The sequence below is a fragment of the Colletotrichum navitas genome (genome assembly GCF_030913465.1).
Source record: "Colletotrichum navitas strain CBS 125086 chromosome Unknown LY79scaffold_62, whole genome shotgun sequence".
In the NCBI taxonomy this organism is placed as follows: domain Eukaryota; kingdom Fungi; phylum Ascomycota; class Sordariomycetes; order Glomerellales; family Glomerellaceae; genus Colletotrichum; species Colletotrichum navitas.
The window spans coordinates 94,801-113,609 of record NW_026850608.1 but is presented as its reverse complement, the minus strand read 5'-3'; the positions used below and the strand labels follow the sequence as shown (position 1 = coordinate 113,609).

The 18,809-nt window shown below is 55.2% G+C and overlaps 9 protein-coding genes across 9 annotated transcripts; 5 read left to right on the top strand and 4 right to left on the bottom strand.

The window, feature by feature from the left end:
• Window positions 1–957: 957 nt before the first annotated feature.
• Window positions 958–1,638, top strand: LY79DRAFT_522114 (cytochrome b5; the record flags this gene model as incomplete). Its single annotated transcript, XM_060555419.1, has 3 exons — window positions 958–1,070; window positions 1,206–1,332; window positions 1,474–1,638. The coding sequence occupies 3 exons, from the start codon at window positions 958–960 to the stop codon at window positions 1,636–1,638; spliced, it is 405 nt and encodes a 134-aa protein (XP_060410872.1).
• A 1,502-nt stretch (window positions 1,639–3,140) lies between these two features.
• Window positions 3,141–4,028, top strand: LY79DRAFT_522132 (transcription initiation factor IIE subunit beta; the record flags this gene model as incomplete). Its single annotated transcript, XM_060555423.1, has 1 exon — window positions 3,141–4,028. One exon carries the CDS (start codon window positions 3,141–3,143, stop codon window positions 4,026–4,028), a length of 888 nt encoding a protein of 295 aa, XP_060410871.1.
• A 238-nt stretch (window positions 4,029–4,266) lies between these two features.
• On the bottom strand, window positions 4,267–5,581 carry LY79DRAFT_563379 (DSBA-like thioredoxin domain-containing protein). The gene is made up of 2 exons (XM_060558549.1): window positions 4,999–5,581; window positions 4,267–4,869 (listed from the first exon to the last, which is right to left on the bottom strand). Exons 1-2 carry the CDS (start codon window positions 5,165–5,167, stop codon window positions 4,382–4,384), a joined length of 657 nt encoding a protein of 218 aa, XP_060410870.1. The 5' UTR covers window positions 5,168–5,581; the 3' UTR covers window positions 4,267–4,381.
• Window positions 5,582–6,438: 857 nt separating this feature from the next.
• On the top strand, window positions 6,439–7,185 carry LY79DRAFT_334531 (uncharacterized protein). The gene has a single exon (XM_060552520.1). The coding sequence runs from the start codon at window positions 6,650–6,652 to the stop codon at window positions 7,100–7,102; it is 453 nt and encodes a 150-aa protein (XP_060410869.1). The 5' UTR covers window positions 6,439–6,649; the 3' UTR covers window positions 7,103–7,185.
• Window positions 7,186–7,268: 83 nt separating this feature from the next.
• LY79DRAFT_592651 (uncharacterized protein) lies at window positions 7,269–8,733 on the bottom strand (the record flags this gene model as incomplete). The annotated part of the gene is made up of 3 exons (XM_060561454.1): window positions 7,269–8,036; window positions 8,099–8,238; window positions 8,292–8,733. 3 exons carry the CDS (start codon window positions 8,731–8,733, stop codon window positions 7,269–7,271), a joined length of 1,350 nt encoding a protein of 449 aa, XP_060410868.1.
• Window positions 8,734–11,205: 2,472 nt separating this feature from the next.
• LY79DRAFT_334466 (uncharacterized protein) lies at window positions 11,206–11,549 on the bottom strand. Its single transcript, XM_060552519.1, has one exon. It carries the CDS (start codon window positions 11,473–11,475, stop codon window positions 11,287–11,289), a length of 189 nt encoding a protein of 62 aa, XP_060410867.1. The 5' UTR covers window positions 11,476–11,549; the 3' UTR covers window positions 11,206–11,286.
• Window positions 11,550–12,308: 759 nt separating this feature from the next.
• LY79DRAFT_563371 (uncharacterized protein) lies at window positions 12,309–12,906 on the bottom strand. The gene is made up of 2 exons (XM_060558548.1): window positions 12,885–12,906; window positions 12,309–12,721 (listed from the first exon to the last, which is right to left on the bottom strand). The coding sequence occupies exon 2, from the start codon at window positions 12,704–12,706 to the stop codon at window positions 12,485–12,487; it is 222 nt and encodes a 73-aa protein (XP_060410866.1). The 5' UTR covers window positions 12,707–12,721; window positions 12,885–12,906; the 3' UTR covers window positions 12,309–12,484.
• A 3,850-nt stretch (window positions 12,907–16,756) lies between these two features.
• LY79DRAFT_334403 (uncharacterized protein) lies at window positions 16,757–17,486 on the top strand. Its single transcript, XM_060552516.1, has one exon. It carries the CDS (start codon window positions 16,800–16,802, stop codon window positions 17,271–17,273), a length of 474 nt encoding a protein of 157 aa, XP_060410865.1. The 5' UTR covers window positions 16,757–16,799; the 3' UTR covers window positions 17,274–17,486.
• Window positions 17,487–18,040, top strand: LY79DRAFT_334404 (uncharacterized protein). Its single transcript, XM_060552517.1, has one exon. The coding sequence runs from the start codon at window positions 17,700–17,702 to the stop codon at window positions 18,006–18,008; it is 309 nt and encodes a 102-aa protein (XP_060410864.1). The 5' UTR covers window positions 17,487–17,699; the 3' UTR covers window positions 18,009–18,040.
• Window positions 18,041–18,809: the final 769 nt, after the last annotated feature.

The following is an 18,809-nucleotide window of genomic DNA, read 5'->3' as shown; positions in this document are numbered from 1 at the left end:
AAGGAAAAGCTGCAGCGAACAATAGCCGCCCGCCCCAGCCACAGACCATTAGCACCCGGACACCGACGGGATTCCGGCTGTTGGAGGCACGAGGGGAGGGGAGGGGAGGGGGCGACCAATCCGTTTCGAAACAAGCCAAGTTGTCTTTGTGCACCGCGGGAGCTTGGAGCGGTAAAAGCGATCTTGCAACGCGAAACCTACACCTGACTCGGGAGCGTTGCGTTCTTAATGAGTAGGTGACTTGGTTGTCTCTGCCGATTAACATCGATCGCTATGCCATACTGGCAGCGCAAGTTTGTCGGTCTTGAGTGGAAGACGGACACCGATACGGAGACTACCTATTCTCCTTTCCCGTCCAAGTCCCGTAATAGTGTCACTACCAGCTAGGATTTCTACCATCTCTAGTCTTTTGCCTTGCAAATTGGCCCCGCAGCTTCTTTCCCCCAAAGCGCCCACCCACACATCCGGCGAATCATAGCAACTGTGCACTAATATACGTGTGCCTGATTGGCTCAGATTATACCCCTGCGCGGACCACCGATACCCTTTTCCCCTCCCCAAGCTGTACCCGTTGTGTCCACAGTCCCACAGTCCACAGTGGAAGCTTCCTCAGCTGTCAGTTGCCTGGTAGTCGTACAGTGCAGTCCAGTGCAGTGCGCCTTCCCTAATTTCCCTGGGCCCTCGATAAAGTGTGAGTGTTCAATGGGCTCAACATCCGAGCGACCTCCTTCTCGTTCGATTCCCTCTTGCACCAACTCACTCCCCTTGTAGCCAATTTCGCCAACGGAAAAAAGTCTTAGCCGTTAATAACCTCCCCTTCGAAGCACTTCACAACTTCCTCTTTGCACAAACCACACCTCAAATCCATTACTGCATTCACGCCAGACAGCAACCTCAACAAACCTGTAAACAAAAAACGAAAGGAGAAAACCTAAGCAGTTTTTGAAATCTGTCATAATGGGCGTTGAACTTACCTACCAGGATGTTGCTGAGCACAACACCAAGAAGGACATCTACATGGTGATCCACGACAAGATCTACGACGTTACCAAGTTTGTCGATGAGCACCCGTAAGTCTTGCCTTGCCTTGCCTTGCCTCGCCTTACTTCCCTGCGCGGCTTTGCGCTGCGCTGTGCCTCCACTCGGCTTTCCTCAGGCCCTCCTCAACATTGTAACCCCGGACTAACTTTTGTCTTCGCGCACAGCGGTGGCGAGGAGGTTCTTCTTGATGTCGGCGGTCAGGATGCCACCGAGGCATTCGAAGATGTTGGCCACAGCGACGAGGCCCGCGAGACCCTGGAGCAGCTGCACATCGGTGAGCTGAAGCGCCAGGTGAGTTCCCACGCAGCAGCAACAAAGACAACAACGGACCCCACCCCCTTCTCTACGCAATGGCGCATCGCATCATAACCGCATACCCCAACTGGTTAAGGAATAAGCCATGCTAACCTTGCCATGCTCCTTTTCTTGCAGCCCGGAGACCCTGCCCCTAAGAAGCAGGCCGCCGCCACCAGCTCAGCCAGCAGCACCGAGAGCGGTGGCTTCGGCATCGGCCTGTACGCCGTCCTCCTCATCGGCGGTATCCTCGCCTACGTCGGTTACCAGTACCAGCAGCAGCAGCAGCAGACCTCCGCATAAAGTGCCAGCCACTGCTATCTTTTACGTTTCAAACCACGCCGAGGGTTCAACTCGAGTCGCCTGCTGCTAAAAGGGGGAGATTACAAGCGGGTGCATGCACGTCGTCCGCGAGTGGATGGTAAACCGCCGCCTTCAACAAGCAGGGTATTTGCCAGAGAGGAGTCTTTACGAAATCCCCTTGCGTCAGTTGGGGCTCACGATGTCTGAAAGAGGGTGTGTTATGAGCTGGCGCAGAAGGACGTTGCAAGAAGCTTTTTGATTTCAATTCAGCGGCAGGGGATCTGGCTGGTCAACTATGGCCGAGCCAAATCCGTCAAGGGAAGATATGCTTGTAATAGAATATGCGTTCTGGTCATGATTTTTTGTGGGATTTTGTTTAACATATACCGGTAGCAGACAGCGCGATGCTGCGCAAATGGCAAAGCAAATGTCTTGCATATCGACTGCATCTTGTCTTGCCTCGGGCGTGATGAATGGGTGGTCAAACCGGCTTCCTCTGCCAGTATCGCTCTGCGTGGAAGCAATTGGTTCCTCGAAGGCCAGAAATCCTCTCTCAATAGTGGAGATGACTCTTCTTACAAGCGTGCTCATTAGCGGTGAATTCGTCGTATCGTAACAACCCGGAGGCTTTCACCTTCGCCTCAACCCGCGCTCCCGCCACCAAATGGCCCCTTGCCCACCACCACCACCAACCCACCTCGCAATATTTGGGAGCGGAATCGGGGTGGCTCCAGATGCCGAGCCAACCAATCACTATGTGGCTGAGGCAAGCCATCAGCCTCGTCCGTGCGCCACAATAAGGAACGTCGAGTTTCCAGAGAATTGAATCAGCAAGCGTCCCACCACCCAACGATTGACAAAGAAGCCTTCTTTTTCACCTCCCAAAGCAGGCTGCCATTTCACAGCGAAATCCCGCAAGCCGACTGTAAACGAACGTACGCCGAATATACGGGTATCTGCAGCTGGGGCAAGGACTGGTCGAGTCGTAGAGATACAGGCGAAATCGATCCGAGCGACCGACCACGAGGGTGACCGAAGCTGGAAAGCTTGAAGCTTCAGGTCTGGAAGATCGCAACACCCAAACGCAGCGCGGACGGCAGGCTCGACTAAATAACAAAAACAACGGTCATTACAGAAGTGGCTGTTCCAGCACGATCGGCACGTCTGGCTGCGCCTGCGAATCAAGAAGCCGCCATCTGGAGGACCTGGTCTCCTACCTTCGTAACGTCGCAGATAGCGCTGGAAGGGACAGTTCAGCTTGCGCAAGACAATCGTACCCTCGAAGCCATTTCGTTCTTTCGGCTAGTGATTGATTAAACACGGTCGGCAAGACCAATTTGCGACGCCGTGGAAGGTTCTCGGAACGCTTAGTCGAGACCGACCGGTCCACTCCTGCTGGCTTCTGCGTGGAGCCACATCGAAAGCGTAACATCATCACACCATTATCCTGGGCGCCCGCGACACCATCAATTCGAACGTCCTAACATCACACATAATTCATCATGTCTTCTCTTCTTGAGAAGCAAAAAGCGGCCTTCAGCAGCTCGCTCGCCTCGGCAGCGAGCAAGCTGACGTCCAAAAACCAATCGCTCGCACCGCCGTCGCCGTCTCCATCGGTCGGCAGTTCCAAAAATGAGACAACGGCACCGGGAAAGCGCAAACGCGACCCCAACGCGATCGTCTACTCCCAGCCGCAAAACACCAGCTTCGGTCAGGAGGTGTTCACCCAGATGCAGTATGCCCTCGAGTGGCTGAAGGGCAAGGATGATGCCAAGACGGCCACCGAAATCTTTGACCACCTGGGCCAGACCCGCAGCACAGACAAGCACAAGCAACAGCTTGTTGAGGCCATGCGCCGCCATCCCCGTATCCAGTGGATTCCTGACCCCAAGCTCTCGGAACAGACGTGGAGGACAGGCACGTACATCCACCGCCCCATCATCCCCGGCGTCCGGGACAAAATCTCGCTCCTACGCCACCTACAGAGCAAGAAGGATGCCGAGGGCACCTCAGTCAAGGACCTCAAGGACGGCTGGCCGGACTGCGACCAGGCGCTGATGGAGCTTGAACGCGAGCACAAGATCCTCATCGTCAAGACTAAGAAAGAGCAGCACCCCCGCGCTATCTGGCTCGACGACGCCTCGCTCCACCACCAAATTGACGACGAGTTCAAGCGCATGTGGAACGCCGTCGAGGTGCCCAGCACGGATGACATAGTGAAAAAGCTCGTCTCTGTTGGGCAGAAGCCCGCCAGCGCCGACCCCAGCACCATCAAGAAGGTCGACTCCAAGAAGCAGCAGAAGAAGCGTGCCGTGCGGCGGACCGGCAAGACGACGAACACTCACATGGAGCATCTGCTCAAGGACTACAGTCACATGGTCAAACGATAGACCAGATGGCGTTTTTCTCCATTCGAATTTTGTACCGAGACTTTGCATTCAGAGGCGTTCATGGACCGGGAGGGCAGGCTTCATTGGCGAAACTGGCAGGTTTCTTGCGCTCTTCTGCTCAAGATTATATAGATGAGCACACAAAGGGCTTTGTCACGGTCAGTGGAGGGAACAGGGTTCTCAATGATGTGACCGAATAGAGAGTAAAAAAGGACACCAAAATGCAACCAATAACCAAGTTCCGACGCTCTGCTATGAATGATATGCCGATACTGCAATGCTGCTGACTCGTCCAGGGTACAATGGAAACCATGGCCTCTTCTTTGGTTGATAGCGGAGCCCTGCCTTGCAAGCTACTCCTCGACCCGCTCAAACACCCTCAGAAAGACGTCCGGCTCCTGGCTCCCGCCCACCCTCCACCGCCTCTGGACCGTGAACGTCGGCACCCCGGTAATGCCGGCCCTCCTCGCCTCCACCACGGCCTCGTCGACAGCCTCGCCGAAGCGGTCGTCGTCCAGCGCGGCCTCGGCCTCGTCCGGGTCGAGTCCCACGGCGGCGGACGTCACAGCGGCGAGCAGGTACCGCCTGTCCGAGAGGTCGGCGCCCTCCTCGAAGTGGCCCTGGAAGAGGGACTCGAGCAGGCGGTTCTGAGCGTCCGCGCCGCGGCGCGCGAGGGTGAGGGCGAGGAGCTTGTGGGCCTGGCGCGAGTTGCCGGTGGTGCCTGTGAGAGTGAGTGCGATGCCGGCGCGGGCGCTGGCAGACGTGACGCGGGCGAAGGCCTCAGCGGGGTCGGCGGCGGTCCTGGCGAGGCGGGCTTTGTAGATTGTGATCTTGTCGTAGCCTTTTTTGGGGGGGTGACGGGTTTCTGGTTTTAGCGGTTTGTGTGCGGTGTTTGATTGGAAAGACGAAAGGGAAGGAGGGTGGATGAGATTGGCGACGAGGGAAAGGGAAACCGGAGGGGTATACGAACCGGAATTCTTCAAATCGGGGTTCAAGTAGAAAGGTTTCCAGATGACCTCGAACTCGGCCGAGGGCACCACGGCGCGATACTGCGAGATGGCGCGGTCGAGGTTCCTCTTGCCTATGTAGCACCACGGACATATCAGGTCCGTGACGGCCTCAATCTTGATGACCGTCATAACTTGGGCGCCCCCCGGCTCCTTTCGGAAGTCTTTCGAGGGAGTGGTGGGGGAGGAAGTGTGTGTACAGTTGATCGTCTACCACTACAACAGTCTTCGGAAGAAAAGGAGGAAATAAAGGCCGCGAGGATGAGGACGAGCGCAATGAAAGATCGAGCGAGACTTATACAGAGATGCTGCGCCTTGCTTTCTTGCTTGGCCCGCCCCAGTGCGGAATACGGGGTATACAAACCTCGCGCCACTAGATAGATGGTGTAAGTGACGGGGGGTGGGGCGCCTGGTCACTCTGCGGGTTTGGATGGAGGCACGAAAAAAGGCAAGCTGCAGCCGGCTCTGCTCACGGGACTCTCGACCGGGGAAAAGATGACATGGAAAGCTGGAGAGCGAGGACGGCAAATACACTCACTCACTTAAAACAGGGGGAAGAGGCCAAAAGCGGGCCGGAATACTAATCAACTCCAGAGGGAGGCCTTTGGGATAAAGCTAGCCAGCACCCGCGCTTCCTCAGCCTTTGCAAGACACGGACGGCCACGAACATATGAACGAGAAGCAAACACATACACACATACCGAGTCCCGCCGCAACATTTTACAGAGCGAAACCGAAAAGTAAACGGAACCTAGGGCCGAGGTTGTTTCCTGTGCAACCGTGGGGGAAATTTAACTCAGCTCACTAGCCATTCGACTCGCCATTTCCTGGCTGCTTGCTTGCTTGCTTGCATGCTTTTCTTTCAACAACACGCGCACTTCCACTTTCCAGAACGCCATCTCAATCTCCTACCGAGTTTTTCCTTCTTCATCGGGGTAGCGGAACCGGCAAAAGCTGTATACCCCTCCCCTTCTCCACTCCAAATCAGTGACGTCCATTTTCCGATTATCTCATCAACCCGATCCTTTTTGCCATCAACCGAACAAGAAGGGGCAGGCGCCGGGGGAAGAAACTATTGAAGAAAAAAAAAACAATAAAAAGAATTCTGTATCGAGCCTCGGCAGCGTACTCCTTGGAAGCATTGACCTGCCTGTCTGGCTTGATTGTAATTTGTAGTTCCCTTCTCCATTGATTGACTCTTTCCTAACTCCTGGTAAATCCTTCTGCCCGCCGGTCCCATACTTCCTTGCGATCCTACGGTTTGCTCTCTGAACAGAGCTTTCCCCTAACAAAGTAAGAGCAGAAAGCCTCGCCCTTCTCTTGTTGGTGAAACATCGTCTAAACCACGCTGTTGATGCTCAAGATTTGCAAGTGATGAATGACTTTATTCAGGTCGCTAACTTGGCCGTGTTCACAGCTGTGTTGCTGAGCGCTCGCTTGCTTGACCTGACCTGGCTTTGCCTTAATTTCCCTTTCCTTACCTTTTTCTCATTAGACATTCGTAATCGGTGTGCTGGCCTGCTCCTCCATGAGGTATTTTTCACCGGGTTCAATCGTAGCGGGGTCGCTATCCCCGGATCGCCCATCGACGGGATCTAGATCTTGCCTCCACAGATGCACGGCGCACATGGCACGGCACTTCACACAGACCATCGTGAGGTCGAACCTCAAGCTTACCCGGTCAACTCCACCAGCAAGGCTACATACATAGTGCACAAAACCACATTCCAATGTGTCATGAGAGAACAAAAGGTAGCTACGAGCTTTCATTGTCTAGTACAGGTTTCCATACAGAATTCCGCAACAAAAAGTCAAATTCCTTTACCGAGTGAGTCTCAAGCAAAATCGTCGGTGTGCTGCTCAAAAGCAGTCGTCGTTTCCTATCTGGAAACTCCTCCCAACCCTTTTACCTCCAGCCTATGCCCATGGAGACCCAGTCATCATGAAGTGTGCTTTCCGCCAGTCTATGGAAACAAAAGAAACGGCGTTTGTGTGAAAACGAACCAGATGGCTGCCCACCCCTTTGGTATCTTCCTGCCCTTGTCCCGGTGCAGCCTGCAGTATTAAAGGTGTATTTATTTACCATCCCCAACCTTGCCATGCGAGAACTTTTCGTATCTGATAAAAAGAGGGAATGAACGCGTCAAGGGAAAGTGCTGAGCCGTCAGCTGCCCTCTATACCTGAAAGCTTATGCAGGGCGGACCTTCGGCAATACTGATACAAAGACTCACATTAGTGAGCACCTGCCCACAGCTCGCTCTGACGACCCTTGATGTCATAAGCGCCGGCAGGAGGTTCGGTGCTCTGGGGTCGGCGGACCTGTCCTGGGTTGCCGTAGAACATTTGTCCACTGAGCGAGGGGGCAGCAGGGTATGCATCGGGGTCAGGATAGGTATAACCGCCACCGTTGCTGCTGTGAGAAGGAGAGGCGACATGCGACGGCGACTGCCAGCCGACGTTGCTCATGTGAGGGCTGCCGCCAGCGCTGCCAGGGCCCGAGTGCTGCTCGACACTCGGCTCCAGCGTCGGAGGCGGTCCGTAGCTGGTGGGATGCGAGGTGGGCCTCATGCCGGTGTTGTAACCGCCCGAGGTTGTGGACGCAGGGCTACCCACGTGCATGTCCCGCTGGAGATGGACAGGAAGCGAGCTGTTGCCCATGTACTGAAACTCCGAGTTGGCACGGTGCATACCGTCGGCACTTGGTGACATCGAAAGGGTTCGCTGGCCAGGAGAAGGCGTGGTCAGCGGTGAGCCACGGTTAGAAACGGCATCTCCATCGGAGCGGGTCGCATTCGGCTTGACGGTTGCTCCACGAGCAGCGAGGGCGGCGGCAGTTGCAGCAGCCGCCTCCTCAACCGTGCCGGTATGATGGTTTTGATGTCTCGTCAGAGTGGTGCGGCGAGTGAAAGTCTTCTGACAATCGGCGTAAGGGCATTTGTAGGGACGCTTGCCAGAGTGGATTCGACGATGGCGTGCCAGGGAACTGCTGTCGCTAAATGGCTGGAAAAAGAAAAAAAAGTCAGCGCGGGAGCCTCCATCGTCTTCCTCGAGCCTCGACATACCTTGCCGCAGCGTTCACACATGTGGGGCTTCTCTCCCGTGTGAACTCGCTGATGAACAGTGAGGGCAGAACGCTGGATGAATTGCTTGCCACAGTTGGGGAAGTCGCAGACGTGCGGGCGAATACCGCTATGAATGCGTTCTAACACCATGTCAGTAACGAAATCGAACCGAGCCTGATGTTTTGACACATACCGTGGCGGGCGAGATCACTGCGTCGAGCAAAGCCCTTTCCGCAGGTACTGCACGGGTAGGCCTTCGCGGGCTGCTGAGGCGCCTGCTGGTCAGGGGCCTTGTACTGAGGCATGCCTTGGGACATGTCGTGCTGAGGGATGCCGGGCAGGATCACGGGGCCGGGTCCCATGTGGGAGACAGGCACCTGCATCTGCATTGGAGCGCCAACCATGGCGCTGGGGGATGGGTAGGAACGCGGAACGCCTTCCATGGTGTGGCGGGAGTATTGGGAGTGTTCAGAGCCGTGAGGGGAGCCCGCGCGGTCCATGGGCGGTTCGGGCATGTTTCTCGCAGTGAGCTGAGGGAGTTGATGCATTTGACGTTCGGGGGTTGATCCGTTGTGGAGGGAAGCGTGTTGTTGCATAGCGGCACTTCTTTGATTCATCAAGTTGCCAATGTCCATTACCTCGCCCGGAGCTGGCGACCTCATATTACGGCGGAGAAAATCGCTAGCAATTGTCGGAATTCCTGCGTGGATAGCCAGCTTGCAGGATTCTTTCAGACGATATTCCGCGTCAGACGAAGGTGACTTTGAGTTTATAAGGACTTGGCTACCTAGGATAAAGTTAGTTTATTGATGTTCCGAGGGGGCGAAGGGTATGAATAAGGGATCTGGAGGAGAGCCAATCTGACGGGGGATGCACGTTGCCACGAGTAGGGAGTGTTTGGGTAGGTTCTGAGGAGCAGAGTTACGGAGGGGGGTGGATGACGGGGATAGCCCAGCACAGGCTTGGGCATGACTAGATGTGCCAGGAGCACCTGGTGGCGGGTCCTTTGAATCAGAACTGATGGATTTCCCTCGCAGGCTTACCTAGTGCGGACGTTGCAATGGAATCCGGGACAGACCGACCACAGAACACGGACCAGTACGTTGCTCGTTCTCGCCGTTCAAGTAGTCGCCGGAGTTGAGCTCGACCTCAGTCGTGGCAATAACGCCGATGAGATGGCGAATATGGTGGGTCGTAGAAAGCTTCCGCGAAACCTCGCCCGAATGGTTGTTTTGTTGATGCTCGGTATATATAGAGCTACCGTGTCGTCACGACTCTCGGGTCTGACGTGGCGCGAAAACTCGAGTTCTCGTCGAAAAAGGCACAGTCAGCCCACCAAATATGTGTCGATGAGCGTCAAGGGGTCGAGTCGGCGCGCAGAGCATTCGTTTTGTGCCGTTGGAGGGTGATGGATCTCGTTCGGATATAGGATATAGAACCGGGACCGGTGACGGAAAAGGGGAGGGAATGTATAGGCGATGAGGGTCAAAGGCTGGAGTGACCTATACGACGCGCCACGGGTTAGTGTTGGTCGAGATGGAATGCAACAATGCAAGGTTGAGAAGAAGCGATGAAGTATGCACTTGAGGGTTTGCAGCGCCAGAGGAAAGGGTGAGGCAGGATAAAGGAAGAAAAGCGCTGGTGCCTCCGGACCGAGGGCTCGATCAGTTGTGTCGAGAGAGAAAGAGTGTTTGTCAAAGTTCGCGTGTGCTAAGGTCTCGGACGAGATGAGGTAACAGGGGGCCAAGAAACCTTGATCGGGGGTGCAGATGGCCCGGCAGGGTTAGGAGAAGCAAAGTGGGTCTACGAGGAAAACAGCGAAAAAAGCTGAGGCAAGGCGGCAGACGTGACCAAGGCGCTGGACAGCCCCCGGACGCGAGGACAGGGCAGCCACAGAAGCAGCCGGCAAACAAGGTCCGGTACGTATCCTGCTGAGTAGGTAGGGAACGAGCGGGTGCGGGTGCCAGTAACGAGCCCAGTCAACAGTCAACAATCGCCGTCGACGTCCACCACAGCCACCCGCAGAGTAGTAGCAAGTAGGCACGTCTCTGATGGGTGTTGGAGAAAAACAAAAAGGACTTCTGGTTTCGGCTCCGTCTTCGATTGGGACTCGACCTAGGAAAAAGAGAATGGGCGGATATGGAATAGGGAATAGGGAAGGGGCAGTAGGAAAGGGGTGTCAAGGGAATGTGACATCAATGTAGAACAGGCTGTAACTTACTTGATTCGAAAGGGGGAGAGAGAGAGGAGGCGGACTGGAATGAATACCTCGATATCGGGCAGTTGTTGTTTGTCTCGGGGTTCGGTGTCGGGATTGCAATTGCGTCGTCGCCAAATTGCGAGGAGGAGGGTGGAAAAGTAAGGGGAAAAGAAAAACGCAGTTGGCTTGAGTTTTGTCGCTACTGCAGAGGGAGCGTTTGAATATGTATGGAGGAAGTTGAGACCTCTTTTGGGAAGAGGGCGTAGGGTCCGGGGCCTTGGCTCGTATGTGGTGCCGTGCAAGGTATGGAAAGAGCAAGGGGAAGGGGAAAGAAGCTGTGACGCAGTAGGCGGAGCGCAGGGACAGACAGACGGGGTTCGGCAGGTATTATAAAATGTCAACCACGGAGACGATCCTTTTAGTGAGGCCGGGGGGATGGAAGAAAGGAAGGAATAATGGAAGGGGGGGGGGGGGGGGGGGCGTCTGGAGAAGAAGGGGGTCCCAGAGCGTTGCTGTATCCGTACAGCTGCGGTCTGTCGTAAGAATCGATCAGAAGAGGGACCCGGTTGAGGGATGAAGGAATGGATTGGTGCGGACAAGGAAGCCAAAAGAGATTGGTGGTCCTTATGAATTGAACAGATATGTATAGACAGAGAATAATCTACGGAGATGAAGAGACTGGGAGCAAGAGAAGAGGACGGACAACCTAGGATATGAATGCATTTCCATGCCAAGATGAAGCAGTTTGGTCTATTGCATACACACACACACACACACACACACACACACACACACGGAGCAATGGTACATGGACATACACCACGCATATATTACACTGACTTGCGCACATACACACACACTCGTACTACCGCAAAGTACCTTCCTCGCAATACCAATGCGAGAGGTACACACGTCAGGTGTCTGTAGTTATAGCCTATCTGCACTAGACCTGAGCGCGCGCGCGCGCGCACCCTCCCCCCAAGTTAGGTCAAGTGAGAGGTCCCAAGTGTGGAAGCTTGGTGAATTGAAACGAACGGCTTAGCTGCTGGGACAATCGGGGGCATTCACACTGAAGCAGGAACGAACGGGGGTAATGGGAGTAAGGCAGGGAAGGGAAGGGAAGGGCAGGGCAGGTACATGGGAAAATGAGCATGGGTACATGGGTACACGGATACATAGACGAGGCATACGTGCCTCTCTGTCTGCCATGTCGACCTTACCTTCTCAGACGCATGGAAGGAGGTACTCGAGCACAGCACCGGGGTGCGTGCCCCCCCCCCCCCCCCCCCCCTCTTCCCCCGTCTATGCCTCCTTACTCAACTCGGTTCTTTCTTCTCTTCTGTTCCTCTCTTTGCTCTGGGCTCCTCCTCCGTCTCCCTCGTCCGCTCCCCTCTCTGCCACGCCCACTTGACATACATCCCGCCCCCTGTTGTCCATAAAGTAGATATGCTGACTGCCGCCTGCCATGCTTGTAAGGAATACCTACCAGCTGATACAGTGCGGACAGTGTGGATGACGATAATATGGCGTGCTTGGTTTCTCTTGGAAGGGGCGGGCGGCCTTCACTCAATGCTCTCCTGCCCCCCTGTCACTGCCTGCTCCGCTCTGCTAGGCCTACCTACAGGTAGGTACTCCGTACTAGGGGTGTACTAAGCCTGGAGTCAGTGACGATCGCCTCTGCCGTCGCCGCTCAGGGGTTGGGACCATCTTGTGAGCTCGACATGAAGCTGGTGGTGCTGGCTTCCCCAGACGGCTGTGTTGTGCAGCCAATGCTGTTCGTACATGCGCCGTCCAGTGATCACGTCCAACGATGACAAGAACTTGAGCCTCACCAAGACTTGGCCATCATCACCCATCATCACCAGAACATCGTCCTCTGCACGGCCCCTTGCCTAACCTTCGCTCACACCCTCCACCCTGCCATGCTTCTTGTTTCTTATTAGGTACCGGTACCTGCCACATCCCTTGCTTTCTTTTATTTTTCCAGTGCCCCACGGTTGATGCTGCTACTAGGTTCGAGAGTTGTCTTGACAGGCGGTGGTCTGCCGGGCGTCGATGAACTACCACTATCACCACCACCTCCTCCACGGGCACTCCGACAAAATGGCACTGACCAAACAACGCAAAGCCCATATGCATGCCCTGCATCATCAATGACAGAAGGGGGAATAAGGGACCATCTTTCATCATCGCTCCCCACTATCACTTCGGCTGCCCGTCATTATCATCCTTCTTGAACCTCCTCCCTTTCTCTCTATGTGTTTCTTAAGCTTCAGGGGGGTAGGGGGCCTCGTCGAGGCTTGGCTGACCGCTGGTTGCTCGCTCGTCAAACACCCCCAGTAACCCATTTGGCTTTTTGCTCGTTTTGCCTCGTCATCATCAAACAATCGGGTTATTTCTGCCATCATCCCCACTCCAACAAAGTGGATCCCTCTCTCGCCTCTCCCAGTCAGGTGCCAGAACGAGACACCAAATTACCTTTTAAGCCCCACAGACAAAACTTACGATAGGGCGGAACAGGGGCTGGAGCTCGCTCGCATCTGTTTCCCATGATTTGGGGATTTGGGCTAACCGCATCATCCTCAGTCAATCGATTTTGTTGTCCATTCGAAGCGCTCTCTAAACATCCGATACGAAGGATGACTCCGGAGCATGACATAGGTGCAGCCGGCGTGAAAGACACCGGCGGCGGCGGCGGCGGCGGCGACGACGACGACGACGACGACGATGGCAACGACAACGACGATGACAGCCATATAAGCTAGACTTGCCGGTGCCATGGCACTATGCCCAAGGAATGTTCCAAAGCTTCCATGCTGCAGCTCCCCTTCTAGATTGGGCAATCCCCGTTGGTGCTGGCCAACATTCTTCGAGCGTGCGCCTGTCATGGAGTTTGGAGGACCGACAGAGTGTGGTCAAAGCCACTCCATAGGCGATCCCAACATGCCCAAGTTACACTGCCTACATACCGGGGTGGGTAGCACACCAGCTCGGCGCTGCAGGTGCAGCTGCATACGGGGTATCCTCCTTCGCGTCCACTCTAGCTAACACGAGCGGCAGATGGACCCGAGGATGGGCGGATGCGCATTTCAATCCCACTCATTTCCCATGTGTCACGTTCGTAAAGGCGCGCCAGAGGCGTAGCTGCCGCGGATTCTGTCGCTTCCCTATTATTTGCGCCGGTTGTCCTCTTGGCGGCCAGTCTCCTCCAGTCACACTGCTTTACGATATGCCCTTGGACTGCAATTGCAATGCATCGGCAAGGAGGTGTACAGTGCCATCCAATGAACGCTCGGACACGTCGAAATTGGGTGCGGCCTCCAAAGCACGTATCAGGACCACGAAACAAAGTTGCGCTGGAGCCGGTTGAATGGACCCCATGCCGCAATGCCAGTCCTTCCTTCCTTATAAGTATACAGTACTCCGTAGTATTCTGTACGAACAGTCGCACCCACGCCCAAGGCCAGCCTCGTCGCCATCGCCATACCGACGGGATGCCTTTACGTGGCTAATCTCGATCCTAAGGCCCTGCGACAGTGCAACAGTGCCAAGGCGCAGGGCTCCCGGCTGGTCCGCTATATGAAAGGGGCATGGTCATGGAAGGGCCCCATACCTTCTGGAAGCGCTAATTCCTCATGCAGGAAAAGGCCCGGCATTGGGCTCGAGAGACTTGTTGTTGAATGAATATCGAGACGACCTGGCCGATGCCATCATCATCGTTGTCATGGGCTTGGTATTAAGACTGGGATCTAGGCGCGAGTGATGGGACGGGGGAGAAAACACAGCCGTTGAACCGTTGTTCGAGGCCACCGGCGCTTCCACGATTGGATCCGAACGTTGGAGGAAACACTGTGCGGTCCGGGCTCGCTCGCTATCTCCTTCCATGTTTCTGCGCACCAGCGAAGTAGGTATCCAATTCAAAGGCTAGGTGACGCTCCGGGTCAACTATGATTTCAAAAAGGAAAAGGAAAAAGAAACATCATAGGTCAAACTTCGTCCACGACGGCCGTCATGCATCGAGCCGGCCTGCCTACCTTCTTGGACCTGGAATATGAACAACCCACCGCAAACAGGTCTCACCAGCATGCGTGGCGATGGCATACGAATGCAAATGCCGAGTGTTTGGCGAGGATCATGAATAGTGGCCCGGCCTTTGGAACAACCGGGGCCACCCGTTGCGAGGGACGGGACAGCTGAGCATCTGAGCTGGGGAGAACAGCGGCCAAAAAAGGGGGCGCGGCCCAACATCTCTGACAAGTGAGCTGCAGGGTGGGGGCGCAAACCTGGCTGAGGGAGATTGGCGCTAGACTCGTAGTGGAAGGTTTCCAGAAGACTTCTGAAAGCCACTGACTACCTGGAAACCATTGGGCAATTACACGCTGCGTCAGAGGGATGGGCTGTGCCGCTGTCCGGCCGCTTCATCTGCGACAAAGATGGGTACTCGAATGTCAAATCATCCCTGGAAGAAGTCGGTCTTCCTCCCTCTCTCACACCCCACTCCTTCCGTACTGCGTCGAGAAGGTTGGCCAGCCTCAGGGGTCCCCAGGCATCTGGCCGACAAGCAAGATTAGCCAGACTCTTTGCAGCACGGGGCATGGCCCAAGACGTACTCCGTAGTAGAGGGAGCAATGCAGGCAGCCTGTGTCGTATCAGCCTTGAACCGGGCTCGCGCGCGCCGCATACCGAAAGGACCGAGTCCGGCTAATCGAGTACCATGGTACTGCTGCTGTCCCAATAAGTGGCAAGGACGTGTGCCCAGAAACAAGCTCAGGGCCTCCGACGTGCCCGTTGACTAGCGAGGCTCGAGATTTGGCCAGTGTGTTTGTCGCCATGGCCGCCCGTTCGACCGCACACGTGGCTGCTACCTTGACTTGTGGACGGTTGCAAGTTGGATTTGTTTTTCTGATTGGGGTTTTTTTTATTTAACTGGGAGGCTGTATGATTGGAGGATGCCGTGAGCCATGAGCATTGAGCCCCGCAGCCTGACCAGTCCGAGGCGTCAGAACAACAACAGGGCGGCATGTCGAGCGGCTAGGTAGCCAAGCACCAAGGTAATATCCCGCCGGCTCTGTTCCCGAGAGCTCAGACATCGGGGCCCCCATTGATTGGCGGCCCGCAACCATCCATCACACATCTCAACAAAGTAAAGCATCCTCTCCTGTCAACTATTGCTGACTGACCGCCGCCTCGCCCATGGGGCGATCGTGTCCATTGCGTCTATGCCAGGGTCGATATTTCTCTTACCACATCTCTTGGAATTGATAGGGGGTTCAATGTTACCAGGCTTCTCACGAGCTTCGACGGATCGGCTCCTCTGTAACTGCAGTAGGGCGGGCCGCACAGACAATCGATATGCAAAGTGGCCTGCGGCAATCTCCGCTGAGGTTCACTCGTACCAGGACCTTGTCACCTAGGCCACCCCTTGGACTACCGGTATGCATATGACGGTTGCAATAAACCGGTTGCTTTGGCCATGCCCCCCCCCCCCATAGGGGACGTTCCGCGATGTGCCCGTGCTTGAGCTGAGTCCTGGCGAGGCGGGAATAATTCGTAGAGGGGGGTAAACGAGTCGGCAACCACCATTATAGCCCCAAACGACAAACATGAGGTGATGTGTTTGTACGACTCAGAGGACGAGGCGTCTCGAAGAGACAAGCCGTTTCAGGTGCCCTGTCCCACTGGGAAACAAGCACAAACAGCGACGAGGGTGGCTCTACGTTGTCGATGAAGGTACGTAAACACGGCTGGACTTGAACCAACGCGACTCGAGTCTGTCGGGGACGTTTTGGCTGGCTGCATGCGCCAATCAACCCGGACGGCCCTCTCTGAGGCCACCAGCAGTCGATCACGAGGCTGTCATCGGGTACGCTATGGTAAGTTGCATTTCAGCAAAGGCGACGGCTAAGGTTTGGCTAGATGAATCTGGGATACACAGCGTCTCAAGTACGTAGCACGCCGGCAGCTGTCAACATGGGGGGATCGGACACCAACATGGTGCTAACGGACCCCCTCGAATGTGTACGTCTACTAATTATATGCATACGACAGAAGAGTCTTTGATTGTGAAGGCTTCTATGCGTATTCCATGCATGTTTCTACACAACCTACCTAGGTAGGTACAGTGCCTACGTAGTAGACAGACAGACACCAAAGGATGTCATTGCCGATGGTCGCTTCCACCCTACTACTACTTTTTACATGTACGCTGAGATGCAGGTGGGGGACCACTTGGAGCGTGTTCCGTGCTCTTCACGATGGACCGTACCGTACCTTACTTTGCCTGAGGCCGCAGGGTCGACCCTCCCTCCCCCACACTGTGACGCGGGGGTACACACTGTGCAGAACCCTCCCCACGGACAGAAACATTGTTCCAGCGGTGATGGTAGGAGACAGGCGGTTGTGGGCAGGTGCTGGTGCTTCCTTCCCGCGATGGCTTGACTATGTGCTGCCCCCTTCCTTCTTTCCTTCCTCCTCCACGACTCTTCGCTCTAGCTTCGGGCCATGACCAGTATCTGCCTTCGGCTTTGTTCTTTGTTCACCTTCACATTCACTTTTCTTCTTCTTCTTCTTCTTCTTCTTCCCCCTCTCCTCCCCCCTCTCCGTCTTGGGTCGGTTTTCTCTTTTTCTTTTTCCTTTTTCCGTCTCCCTCTTGCCTCGGTTTTTTTCTTTTTCTTTTTCTTTTCCGTTTGTACAGGTACATCCCTACCTACCTACCTTGACTGTTCTTGCTGCCCGCGCTGCTGCGAGGCAAACGACATCACTATGTACCTTGCTTGGTGCGGATACCTGATGAGCCGCATCGTTTTCTGTCTTTTCAATGAACCAGAGTCCCTGCGTCCGCCCCTCTCCCTCTCTCTCCTCTTACAAACCTACATAATAAAAGTACGACGTTTTACGCACACTGACCAAACCCAAACTTCCTCCCGCCAGCAAGGCATCCTGGCCCTCCCGCCCTCGATGAGAATGGCCATCTAACTATCTAGTACTACACTACGTAGTAGTCCATTTCAACATACCTGCTCAGCGAGGTCCGCGAACCAAACCTGCTCATCTATTTTCGCCCCGGTTTCTTCTTGCAATTCTCTCCAGTTTCCATGCATGCCGAACGAGAAGCGTACGACGCAGTACCGCTCTCGCTGCTCTAAAACTGTTTGAAGCACCAAACACAAGCTATGTGATGCTGGATACAACAAGTGGCCCCTCCCCCTTCAGACTCTGAGATTCCCGTCCCGTGAGGCCTTTCATGTGCCTGCCTGTCCATCCCCGTTGACGTGCGCCCGGGCGCACAAGCCTCGCTCTGCATTGAATACATACTCCCTTACCCACACGGTACGATCTACCGACCGTCCGTCACCACAACTTGGTCCTACCTAAGCAACATCATCCCCTAACCCAAAATCGATGTTGCCGTACCAGGAATACACGCGCTGGACCACGGCATACACGACGAACGCTAGGCCTGGTCACACCTTGCCCCCGATTCAGCTGAGGTCGCGAGTGTACAGTGCCCGAGTCAATGCTCAACCCCTCCCCTCTCCCCGATTCATCGCAAGCTGCGACAACGACACGACAGGACAAAGACATTTTACAAAGCCTCACAGTCGGATTGCCAAAGAAACACAACCACCACCCTTGCCGGTGGATAGGGGGGTCGCTCTGACTAACGAGTGTACATGCCAGCCAACAGGAACCCTCCCGCCAGCGAGCTAGGCGGGATCAAGGGCGGAGGGGGAAAGGGAAGAGTAATACCATGGTAAGTATGTATTAATCCCGTTAGGTACACTCGCTGCTACGGAAACAGGCATGTCGGCGACAAATCGTCAACAGTCCCCGGCCCCCCATCGACTCGGATCGTGTCCAACGACCACAGTCCCAGAAGGCAAGTTTATCAATCCCTTGCCTGCAGCGGCCGTCCCGTTCGGCACGTCGCCGGGGAACGAATATCTGCATCTGTACCTTGATCCAAACCCACAACCATCCTTTCTCGATCGGGGAATGGAACGCCCGTGCCGAAACCTGGCTCATGGCGATCTCTGCCAGTTGCCACGTCCAGCTTCATTGACTAGCACGCGTCCAGAAGGCACTACTACTTGGTAGCTTCGACTTGCCTGCTTGTCTTACATAGATAGTACTTGTCTACTACTCCGTAGCGGACGAGAAAAGGACAAGTAGGTCAGGCCAAGGAGGAGCCATGCCAGATGCCGGCAGTTGAAGGGATGTGCATGTTAAATCTCGTTAGACCCACTCACACGAGGAAACTACGACTGCTAGCCAAACTTAGCTGAGTGGGATGAACTGACTCCGAGATGACCGCTAGTCGGTCATGCTACGCTGCGCTGTCTTCCTGCGCGCCGCCTCCCACAACCACCACATACACTACCGCCGCTAATACATAACCAGACGCCTGGGGCATGCCAACCTTTTCCCCCTTTGTCAAGCTTGCAGCATTGCATTGCTCGCTTGCTGCTCGATGGGGCTCTTGGTGGCCTTCACGTCACGAGGCACGAGAAT

Coding starts and splice junctions, on each gene's coding strand:
- LY79DRAFT_563379 (XM_060558549.1), bottom strand. CDS start 5,167: ATGACGGTCATCAAGATTGAGGCCGTCACGGACCTGATATGTCCGTGG. Junction 4,870..4,998: donor CCCCGATTTGAAGAATTCCG/GTTCGTATACCC, acceptor CCCCCAAAAAAG/GCTACGACAAGATCACAATC.
- LY79DRAFT_334531 (XM_060552520.1), top strand. CDS start 6,650: ATGCACGGCGCACATGGCACGGCACTTCACACAGACCATCGTGAGGTC.
- LY79DRAFT_334466 (XM_060552519.1), bottom strand. CDS start 11,475: ATGTATCCGTGTACCCATGTACCCATGCTCATTTTCCCATGTACCTGC.
- LY79DRAFT_563371 (XM_060558548.1), bottom strand. CDS start 12,706: ATGATGGCAGAAATAACCCGATTGTTTGATGATGACGAGGCAAAACGA.
- LY79DRAFT_334403 (XM_060552516.1), top strand. CDS start 16,800: ATGACCAGTATCTGCCTTCGGCTTTGTTCTTTGTTCACCTTCACATTC.
- LY79DRAFT_334404 (XM_060552517.1), top strand. CDS start 17,700: ATGTTGCCGTACCAGGAATACACGCGCTGGACCACGGCATACACGACG.